The sequence below is a fragment of the Dendropsophus ebraccatus genome, chromosome 3 (genome assembly GCF_027789765.1).
Source record: "Dendropsophus ebraccatus isolate aDenEbr1 chromosome 3, aDenEbr1.pat, whole genome shotgun sequence".
Lineage (NCBI taxonomy): Eukaryota > Metazoa > Chordata > Amphibia > Anura > Hylidae > Dendropsophus > Dendropsophus ebraccatus.
In genome coordinates, this window is record NC_091456.1 from 186,962,055 (window position 1) to 186,974,216 (window position 12,162).

Below are 12,162 nucleotides of genomic sequence, written 5' to 3' on the forward strand. Positions count from 1 at the left end.
CCTGAAACAACCAAGTGTAAAAAAGTGCTGTAATATAAAGTGCTATAAGTGCTTCAAACTAAAACATAATATAAATACACAAATGTAATGGAGCGTCAGAAAGGTAAGCACAAATCACAGAAAAGTACGTCTGATCACCCTATGACCATGAGACCCGGTGTCCTGACTGAGACCCAACGCGTTTCGTCAATGCAGTGACTTCATCAGGGGTCAGTTTGGAAGGCTCTGAGCACTTACCAAAGACTTATGTAGCCAGAGGCCGGCCGGGTAGGTGACATCACTGCACCAAGTGACTTATGCAGAAAATGAGAGACAAGGCGGTGATTTACCCCCAGTAACGCCATGCTGGTTATGGTCCAGCAGGTTATCAGTATATACGGGTCAATAGTCCTATTTTTTATTTGAGAAGAGTTTCCGTTACTTTTACTACTAAGGACGTCATCTCCCCGGCCTCCAGCTTCTATATTCTTCTCCCTGACATTTCCTGTGGATGGGAACAGATCTGATCATTCTTATTATTTTACATAAAAAAGAGTAACTTTCCATGTCTGCAATATGTTTAAGCTTCTATTACTGGGAAATAAGAGAAATTGTGTTTTCTCCTTTGCAGATGATTCTACCAGGAGCTCAGGGGGACATCAGATCTCCTCAGAGGATCATATCACAAAAGATACATATGAGGAGCCGTCCACTATCCCAGATACACCCTCATGCTTTACGCATAAAAAATTTCTTACAGCGGAGAAGGTATTTTCATGTTCAGAATGTGGGAAATGTTTTACTAAGAAATCAAAGCTTGTTATCCATCAAAGATGTCACAGAGGGGAGAAGCCATTTTCATGTTCAGATTGTGGGAAATGTTTTACTGACAAATCAAGTCTTCTTCGCCATCAAAGAATTCACACAGGTGAGAAACTATTTTCATGTTCAGAGTGTAAGAAATGTTTTACTCAGAGATCAGATCTTGTTACGCATAAGAGAACTCACACAGGGGAGAAGCCATTGTCATGTTCGGAATGTGGAAAATGTTTTACTATGAAATCAGAACTTGTTATCCATCGAAGAAATCACAGAGGGGAGAAGCCATTTTCATGTTCAGATTGTGGAAAATGTTTTATTGACAAAGCAAATCTTCTTCGCCATCAAAGAATTCACACAGGGGAGAAACCATTTTCATGTTCGGAGTGTGGGAAATGTTTTACTCAGCGATCCGTTCTTGTTGCACATATGAGAACTCACACAGGGGAGAAGCCATTTTTATGTTCGGAATGTGGGAAGTTTTATAATCAGAAATCAGAACTTTTAAGGCATCAGAGAACCCACACGGGGGAGAAGCTATTTTCATGTTCGGAATGTGGGAAAGATTTTACTCATAAATCAAATCTTGTTGACCATCAGAGAACTCACACAGGAGAGAAACCATTTTCATGTTCGGAGTGTGGGAAATGTTTTACTCGGAGATCAGTTCTTGTTATGCATGAGAGAACTCACACGGGGAAGAAGCCATTTTCATGTTCGGAATGTGGGAAATGTTTTACTCAGCGATCAGTTCTTGTTGACCATCAGAGAACTCACACAGGGGAGAAGCCATTTTTATGTTTGGAATGTGGGAAATGTTTTATTCAGAGATCAGTTCTAGTTTTGCATCAGAGAACTCACACAGGTGAGAAGCCATTTTCATGTTCGGAATGTGGGAAATGTTTTACTCGGAGATCAGCTCTTGTTATGCATGAGAGAACTCACACGGGGAAGAAGCCATTTTCATGTTCGGAATGTGGGAACAGTTTTACTCATAAATCAAATCTTGTTGCCCACCAGAGAACTCACACAGGGGACAAGCCATTTTCATGTTCAGATTGTGAGAAATGTTTTAATCGGAAAGCAAGTCTTTATCAACATCAAAGAACTCACAAAAGGGAGAAGCCAATGTCTTGCTCACAATGAGCTAAATGGATATAAAGAATTCAAAATAATTATGAAGTAAAATCCGTATTTTATAGTAAAACTAGAATATTTACCTGGCGCTGCCCAGGTATAAAGTGTCAGTGTGTTAATTAGATTTGTTCTAAGGTGCCCAGGAGGCCAATCTGAAGGTATTGTTTCATCTGAGTTAATCAGTGGAATTAGTGTATACCTGTAGTGCATAGTTGGATGGGTTCTGTATAACTACAGTGTATAGTTTTTAGGGGTCCCGCATATCTGTAGTGTGTAGTTGGGGGGGGGGGCTGTATACTGTAGTGTATAGTTGAGGGAGGTCCTGTATACCAGTAGTGTATAGTTGGAAGGGGCTTTATACCTGTACTGGATATTTTGGAAAGTCCTGTTTAGTTGGTGAAGGTCCTGTATACCTGCACTGGATAGTTCAGGGGTCCTGTATACCTGTAGTATATAGCTGGTGCTGTATACCTGTAATGTATAGTTGGTGGAGGTCTTGTATACCTGTAGTATATAGTTCGGGGTCCTGTATACCTGTAGTGTATAGTTTTGGGGTCCTGTATACCTGTAGTGTATAGTTTGGTGTCCTATATACCTGAAGTATATAGTTGGGGGAGTTCCTGTGTACCTGTAGTGTATAGTTTTGGGGTCCTATATACCTGTAGTATATAGTTGGTGGAGTTCCTGTGTACCTGTATATAGTTTGGGAACCTGTATACCTGTAGTATAGAGTTGGTGAAGGTGCTGTATACCTGTAGTATAGAGTTGGTGGAGGTGCTGTATACCTGTAGTATAGAGTTGGTGGAGGTCCTGTATAGCTGTTGTGTATAGTTTTGGGGTCCTGTATACCTGTAGTGTATAGTTTTGGGGTCCTGTATACCTGTAGTGTATAGTTTGGGGTCCTGTATACCTGTAGTATATAGTTGGTGGAGGTCCTGTATACCTGAAGTATATCGTTGGTGGAGGTCCTGTATACCTGTAGTGTAAAGTTTGGGGTCCTGTATACATGTAGTGTCCTGTATACCTGCAGTGTCGTATTTACCATTAGGCACACATGGTCTGGTGCCTAGGGTAGCACCTTGCAGAGGGGCAGCACCCTTCCGTTCAGACTTGCCAGAAAATCTGGTGTCTTTTTGAGGGGGGTATAGCGGTATTGGTCAGGTCTGGTATAGCGGTGTTGGTAAGGTCTGTTATAGCGGTGTTATCCATTCACAGTGTGTCGGTATTGGTCAGGTCTGGTATAGCGGTGTTATCCAGTCACAGTGTGTCGGTATTGGTCAGGTCTGGTATAGTGGTGTTATCCAGTCACAGTATGGCGGTATTGGTCAGGTCTGGCGGTGTTATGCAGTCACAGTGTGGCGGTATTGGTCAGGTCTGGTGTGGCAGTGGTGAATGTGACGTCTGAAGCTATTACCTTCCAATCTACCTATACTGATGCTAATTGGTGAGTGAAGATGGGGCGTCCTCAGGTTTAGTGCTTAGGGCAGCAGCAGCTGGTAATTCTGCCCTGTATACATGTACTGTATAGATGGAGTAGGGGGCCCTGTATACATGTACTGTATAGATGGAGTAGGGGGCCCTGTATACATCTACTGTATAGATGGAGTAGGGGGTCCTGTACACATGTACTGTATAGATGGAGTAGGGGGTCCTGTATACATATACTGTATAGATGGAGTAGGGGGTCCTGTATATACATGTACTGTATAGATGGAGTAGGGAGTCTACCAGTTATTACTGTGGATGTTGTGAGGCAGCTTCCCTAGCAACCACAACTCCCTGTGAAAATGAAAGTAGTAATCCTATTGGTTGCTAAGGCTCCAAATGCCGTTTTCTCTGGGCAGCTGCAGCTAATTATATCACCTGTGTGTGCAGTGTGGAGATTTTCCCATTCATTTCTATGGGGCGCTGCTCTTCCCCCTCCCCCTCCCCTCCTGTACATCTGGCGGGGACGGGACCTTCGCTCTAACGTTCCCGGGCACCCAATGTATCTTTGTGCCAAATTTGGGGTCAAACGGTTCAGGCGTTTGGAAGTCTATACGAGACAGACAGACAGACAGACTTTCATTTTTATTATATAGATATTTCAATGTATAATATAAGTAACTGTACTCACTGCACTTACTGACAGTAGCTCCCTGTGTACCCCATAGAACTATAATCAGGCTCCCCTCCTCCAGTTTGTGCTGTCCTGCTCTGTGGTGATTCTGTCCATAAGATGACCGTGCCCATGCCCCTCCCCCAGTGTCCTCCATAGGTATATACAGGCTTCAAAAGGAACCAATCACGCTAAAATTGGCCATAAAGCTAAGGAAACGTACATCACCCAGCACGCTTCCCAAACATACCCCTGTAGCCTGCATCCCCTGTACATACAGACCGCAAAGTTAGTTTAATAATCTCCCGCGCTGTATGTAAATTACCAGCCAAGTAGTTACAGTGAGCGGGTGGCTTGTTCAAGTAGTCACAGTCCTGGGCCGGCTCCTGCGCTGTAATCACGCCACATGCTGATGTCACTTGAGGGGGGGCAAGGCATTGCACGTCGGCCGCACCGGCGTCTTTACTATGCTGCGCAGTACAGCGGGAGAAGCCGCTGCTGTACTACACTGCGCAGGCGCAGTTCAGCAGCGTCTTCTCCGGCTGCACTGTGGCATGCGCAGCATAGTAAAGACGTTGACGTGCAATGAGGCCCCCCCAGTGACGTCAGCATGCGGCTATAAGGGTATGTTTGGGAAGCGTGCTGGGTGATGTACCAGCACGTTTCGTTAGCCTTATGGCCAATTTTAGCGTGATTGGTTCCCTTTAACCCCTAGGCGACCCTGGACGTACCTGTGGCCGCCTACGTGTGATCAGGGCAGGGCCGCATGGTCCCAGGTGCCACATGTAGCCCCGTGCCGCGGCTATTAGCTGGCACAGTCCGTTCGCCGTGTCGGCTAATAAAGTAATCAGATGCAGCTGTCAAAATTGACAGCTGCATCCCATTACTTGTATGCAGCCATCCCTGGGGGGGAATAACCCTAACCCCAGGGGGGCTTCTAGTATAAGTGTAAAAGTAAAAAAAAAAGTGTTGTTATTAATAAAAGGCCCCCTCCCCTAATAAAAGTGTGAATCACCCCCCTTTTCCCATGTTATAAATAATAATAAATAAACAAACATGTTTGGTATTGCCGCGTGCGTAATCGGCCAAACTATTAATTTATCTCATTCCTGATCTCGCACGGTAAACGGCACAAGCGCAAAAAAATCCCAAAGTGCAAAATTGCGCATTTTTGGTCGCATCAAATCTAGAAAAAATGTAATAAAAAGCGATCAAAAAGTCACAAAAGTCAGTCCAAGCGGTTGTTGACATGGTAAATGTAATCGTGCTCTATGAAAAAATTGAAGCCACCCGTACTGACACACTCGGACAATACACCGCAGTCTGGCAACCATGGCTAGACTACGCAACCACCCCATCCCTACTGTCAATGCTCCGTCTAGCTTCCTAGCAATGGAATCTTCCGTACCTATACCTGAGCTGAACCCTCCACCCCACCCCCCAGGGACCCTATTACCCTTCTTGTTTAAATCCTGCAGGCACTTGAACGACCTTGTATGCTAATACTGTATATCCGTTTGTTTGTTAGTTTTTTTGTTTCCTCTTTCTTGGTCTTATGTTTTTTTTTCCGAACCTGGAGGATGTATCCAATGTACTTGATCCCCTGCGTGGGGAGATTTTGCCTTGATGCTGTTTATTGTATGCATTGAATCTTTAAAGCAACCCTGTACCCACAATCTGTCCCCCCCAAACCACTTGTACCTTTGGATAGCTGCTTTCAATCCAAGATCTGTCCTGGGGTCCGTTAGGCAGGTGATGCAGTTATTGTCCTAAAAAAAAAACTTTTAAATTTGCAGCTCTGTGCCAAATGGCCGTGGCCTAGAGTATCTGTGCCCTAACTTTGCACCACCCCTCCGTCCCTCCTGCCCACCCTCTCCATCATTAGGAATGCCCCTAGAACATTTTCTCCTGTCTGAACATTGCACAGCTGCCTTAACGATCCAGCCCATGTGCCGTGCTGACACAGGTGGGGAATAGGAGGCAATCTGCCTGGAGCATTCCTAATGATGAGGAGGGACTCTCCGTCAGGTTGTGCCAGCCTAATGCCCACACACTCTAGGCCACGTCAGTTTGACACAGGGCTGCCAGTTTAAAGGGTTACTCCAGCGGGGCGGCACTTTATTTTGCTGGGACTGGGGAGGAGGTGGCCGAGGGAAAAGACGTCCACTCACCTCCCCGCTTCCCGCATCGCGGTGCTCCAGTGCCCGGTTACCGGCCGCTTCCGGTTGTCTGACGCAGGCCCGAGACGTGACGTCTCAGGTCCACTCAGCCACTCAGTGAAGGAGGCGGGATCCGTTTCAAGTCAGCTCAGATCCCGCCTCTGTCACTGACTGGCTGAGATGTCACGTCAGACACCAGGAAGCGGCCGGGCACCGGAGCTCCGCGATGCGGACAATAACTGCATCCCCCGCCGACCGGCCACAGGACAGATCTTGGATTAAAAGCAGCTATCCGAAGGTACAAGTGGTTTGGGGGGGGTCAGATTGTGGGTACAGAGTCGCTTTAATATGTCGTAATCCCACTATTTCTATCCCTGCGGGTATAAATATTATACCGGAATATTCTAAAGTTTACTATAAATTGATTACAAACTCCTTCCTGATGCCACTTCATATCACTTCATCACTTACCAACACCTGTTCTCAATTGAATTTTTTTGTGGGCCCAAACAGGAATTACTTATTTAGGTATCCGTCTATTACCACTCGGCCTGTGACAGGATATATCTTCATTTATTTATCCTAACATCCATCCTCTCTGAGATCCCCTCACTACAGACTGCTACATATATACATACAGCTCAGCTACATGTACATTACACATATACAGCTCTACTGTGTACACATACAGCTCAGCTACATGTACATTACACATATACAGCTTAGCTACATGTACATTACACATATACAGCTCAGCTACATGTACATTATACACATACAGCTCAGCTACATGTACATTACACATATACAGCTCAGCTACATGTACATTATACACATACAGCTCAGCTACATGTACATTACACATATATACAGCTCAGCTACATGTACATTACACATATACAGCTCAGCTACATGTACATTACACATATACAGCTCAGCTACATGTACATTACACATATACAGCTCAGCTACATGTACATTACACATATACAGCTCAGCTACATGTACATTACACACATAAAGCTCAGCTACATGTACATTACACATATATACAGCTCAGCTACATGTACATTACACACATATACAGCTCAGCTACATGTACATTACACACATATACAGCTCAGCTACATGTACATTACACACATACAGCTCAGCTACATGTACATTACACATATATACAGCTCAGCTACATGTACATTACACATATACAGCTCTACTGTGTACACATACAGCTCAGCTACATGTACATTACACATATACAGCTCTACTGTGTACACATATAGCTCAGCTACATGTACATTACACACATACTGCTCAGCTACATGTACATTACACACATATACAGCTCAGCTACATGTACATTACACATATACAGCTCAACTACATGTACATTACACATATACAGCTCAGCTACATGTACATTACACATATATACAGCTCAGCTACATGTACATTACACATATACAGCTCAACTACATGTACATTACACATATACAGCTCAACTACATGTACATTACACATATACAGCTCACCTACATGTACATCACACATACAGCTCAGCTACATGTACATTACACACATACAGCTCAGCTACATGGCTACATGCACATTACACATATACAGCTCAGCTACATGTACATTACACACATACAGCTCAGCTACATGTACATTACACACATACAGCTCAGCTACATGTACATTACACACATACAGCTCAGCTACATATACATTACACACATACAGCTCAGCTACATATACATTACACACATACAGCTCAGCTACATGTACATTACACACAGCGCTCTGCTGCAGGCATATATAACACACACACAGCTCTGCTCCACACACATCACACACAGGGCTCTGCTGCACACACATCACTTCAGCTCATCCAGCACAGCAGAGTCCTGCATACACTGAGGGTTGTGTCTAATGTCCATGAGCCGTAAGGACCTGGTCCTTATGAAGCATGGATAATAGACCCCTTCAGTGTGATCTGGCTATTTCCCATGAGTGGTAAGGACCTTTTTGCCCCCTAGTGGTCATGTCACTTAGAACTTAGCCTGCTCAGCAGTCATGGAGAATAGCCGGCTCAGTAGGAGTTGCCTATTTTCTATCATCTGTAAGGATCAGTTTGTTCCCTATCATTTAGGTCCTGATCTAACATAGTATTTAGCGGATTCACAGTGAGGGATAACGTCCATTCTCAGGAAGGAGCTCGGCATTCTATTAAAACTGCAGTATACTTTTTCTCTTTTTAAAAAATGTGCATATTTAAAAAAATAAACAACACTAATTTGTAATTTTATGAAATTGTTAAAAATCAATGTTAATAAGTCAATAGTGCAGAAACAGTGCAAATGGCATCAGCATCAGGGTCCAAACACCCTGAACCAGCCGTTTATGGTTATATAATCACTGATAATTACCGCACCACATCGCACATGACTAGCGTAATATCGTGCAATAAATATACTCCTATCTATACTGATTGTGCATCAAGGGTTTCGTACTGCTCAGGTCCTTATCACTCATAGGATTTAGCTGGAAAGTGGATCAATATACCTGGCACTTCTGCCCTCTTGGAAATAGCTAATTCACGGTGAGTAGATATACCAGGTACATAGATCCACTTGGAAATAACTTAGTGTGAGGATGCTAAATCCAAGTGAATCTATGTACTCAGTACATCTGCTCTTTTATAACGTGGATCTATGTACCTGGTACACCCGCTCACATTGAATGAGCCATTTCCAAATGAGCAGAAGTACCAGGTACATAGATCCACTTGGAAATAGCTTATTCACTCTAAGGCCATGTTCACATGGCGTAAGAGACTGGCCATTCCGGGACCCGGCCGGGTCACAGAGCGGACGGTCACTCAACAGATCATCCCGGCCGGTACTTCAGTACCGGCCAGACGATCTTTGGCGCCGCAGAGTTCTGATGCGGGCCCACAGCATAAAATCCACTGTGATACGGTACGTGCAAAACTGGCCTATCAAGCTATTGTGGGCTAATGGACCTCAAAATGGGTAGATATACCTAGTACATTATCCCAAATAATACTAAATCCAAGTAGGCTAATGGACCTTGCAGTGTGTGTAATGACTGGGCCTGTACAGCACCCTATAGCGGTGTAATGACTGGGCCTGTACAGCACCCTATAGCGGTGTAATGACTGGGCCTGTACAGCACCCTATAGCGGTGTAATGACTGGGCCTGTACAGGACCTTATAGCGGGTGTAATGACTGGGCCTGTACAGCACCCTATAGCGGGTGTAATGACTGGGCCTGTACAGGACCTTATAGCGAGTGTAATGACTGGGCCTGTACAGCACCTTATAGCGGGTGTAATGACTGGGCCTGTACAGCACCCTATAGCGGGTGTAATGACTGGGCCTGTACAGCACCCTATAGCGGGTGTAATGACTGGGCCTGTACAGCACCCTATAGTGGGTGTAATGACTGGGCCTGTACAGCACCTTATAGCGGGTGTAATGACTGGGCCTGTACAGGACCCTATAGCGGGTGTAATGACTGGGCCTGTACAGGACCCTATAGCGGGTGTAATGACTGGGCCTGTACAGGACCCTATAGCGGGTGTAATGACTGGGCCTGTACAGCCCCTTATAGCGGGTGTAATGACTGGGCCTGTACAGCACCTTATAGCGGGTGTAATGACTGGGCCTGTACAGGACTCTATAGCGGGTGTTATGACTGGGCCTGTACAGCACCTTATAGCGGGTGTAATGACTGGGCCTGTACAGGACTCTATAGCGGGTGTTATGACTGGGCCTGTACAGCCCCTTATAGCGGGTGTAATGACTGGGCCTGTACAGCACCTTATAGCGGGTGTAATGACTGGGCCTGTACAGCACCCTATAGCGGGTGTAATGACTGGGCCTGTACAGCACCTTATAGTGGGTGTAATGACTGGGCCTGTACAGCACCTTATAGTGGGTGTAATGACTGGGCCTGTACAGGACTCTATAGCAGGTGTAATGACTGGGCCTGTACAGGACTCTATAGCGGGTGTTATGACTGGGCCTGTACAGGACTCTATAGCGGGTGTTATGACTGGGCCTGTACAGGACTCTATAGCGGGTGTTATGACTGGGCCTGTACAGGACTCTATAGCGGGTGTAATGACTGGGCCTGTACAGGACTCTATAGCGGGTGTTATGACTGGGCCTGTATGTAAGGTAGTGTATAGATTTTATTTTGGGCATGTTATCAGATGCATGTTTTCCTTGGTTTTCAGCTAATATGCTGCAGTTAGGTGGCTGACATTTTTATTTACATGGCTGGTTAGGAAAATGGGGAGACCCTACACACCAGGGTGGTAAGGGGCATCTGTTTTGGCTCTTCACAGTACCAGGTACTAGGGACAGCTTCCACTACTAAGCCTGTAAAAAATAAAATCACAATTTTTAAAATATTTTAGACAATTCTCTATTTTTCTCCTTGCAGCATCAGATACTATTTTGCTTCCCAGTGTAACAGTGTAAGTAGTTCTGCTAAATATGTGCAACTCTGTACCCCATATAGGATAGATCTTTTTTTGTGTGCCTGCATCTAGGTAGGGTGTAGTAGTAGAGGTATAGTAGATAAGGAGTGTAGTAGTAGTAGTACAGGTACAGATTAGGGGTGTGGTAGTAGTAGTACAGGAACAGATGAGGTGTGTAGTAGTAGTAGTAGTACAGGTATAGATGAGGGGTGTAGAAGTAGTACAGGTATAGATGAGGGGTGTAGTAGTAGTACAGGTACAGATGAGGGGTGTAGTAGTAGTACAGGTACAGATGAGGGGTGTAGTAGTACAGGTACAGATGAGGAGTGTAGTAGTACAGGTACATATGGGTTGTGTAGTAATAGTACAGGTATAGATGAGGGGTGTAGTAATAGTAGTACAGGTATAGATGAGGGGTGTAGAAGTAGTACAGGTACAGATGAGGGGTGTAGTAATAGTAGTACAGGTACAGATGAGGGTGTAGTAGTACAGGTATAGATGAGGGGTGTAGTAATAGTACAGGTATACATGAGGGGTGTAGTAATAGTAGTACAGGTATAGAAGAGGGGTGTAGTAATAGTACAGGTACAGATGAGGAGTGTAGTAGTACAGGTATAGATGAGGGGTGTAGTAATAGTACAGGTATACATGAGGGGTGTAGTAATAGTAGTACAGGTATAGAAGAGGGGTGTAGTAATAGTAGTACAGGAACAGATGAGGTGTGTAGTAGTAGTAGTACAGGTATAGATGAGGGGTGTAGAAGTAGTACAGGTATACATGAGGGGTGTAGTAATAGTAGTACAGGTACAGATGAGGGGTGTAGTAGTACAGGTACAGATGAGGGGTGTAGTAGTACAGGTATAGATGAGGGGTGTAGTAATAGTACAGGTATAGATGAGGGGTGTAGTAATACAGGTACAGATGAGGGGTGTAGTGGTAATACAGGTATAGATGAGGGGTGTAATAGTAGTACAGGTACAGATGAGGGGCAGGGGTGTAGTTAGGTGGCATGGGGTCCCATAGCAAAAACAACTGCATGGGGCCTCATAAAACCTTGGTGACTAGAAATGGGGCAGGAGGGCACATACCTCCTAGCCACACACGCCCCTGGTCACTGGAGGAGGCCGCCGCAGGGACTGCAGGATAGAGTGACTGGGACAGAGAGATGGTAGCATCGCCGCGGTTACTACAGGTTACAGCGGGATGGGTGGGGCACAGTGCAGACCCCCCCCCCCCCCGATCCCGCTGTATAGCTTCAGTAACCACAGTGATGCTACCATCTCTGCTTTAGTCACCCTATCCTGCAGTCCCTGCAGCCTCCTCCTCCAGAAACTGGGGGCGTGTGCGGCTAGGAGGGGAATGCGTGTACTCGTCCAGCTATGGGGCGGGTCAGCAGCAGGACAGAGAACACTGCTGGGCGCTCTCCCTTCCCAAACTCTGCTTCAGCAGCTGAGCCGCCA

The 12,162-nt window shown here is 45.3% G+C and overlaps 2 protein-coding genes and 1 pseudogene across 3 annotated transcripts in view; 2 read left to right on the forward strand and 1 right to left on the reverse strand.

Annotated features, from left to right (window-relative positions):
• The window catches only part of LOC138787568 (zinc finger protein Xfin-like), a 52,984-nt gene extending 50,530 nt beyond the window's left edge, over window positions 1–2,454 (forward strand). The window contains exon 17 of the mRNA XM_069964916.1: window positions 611–2,454. Within this exon, the coding sequence (XP_069821017.1) occupies window positions 611–1,944 (1,334 nt within the window). The 3' untranslated portion in view covers window positions 1,945–2,454. The remainder of the gene's footprint in view (window positions 1–610) is intronic.
• LOC138786728 (oocyte zinc finger protein XlCOF6-like) overlaps window positions 1–12,162 on the reverse strand; it is a 622,195-nt gene that overhangs the window by 74,467 nt on the left and 535,566 nt on the right. The gene's annotated exons all lie outside the window — the stretch shown is intronic.
• Window positions 1–12,162, forward strand: part of LOC138786761 (zinc finger protein 84-like) — a 28,138-nt pseudogene that overhangs the window by 4,812 nt on the left and 11,164 nt on the right.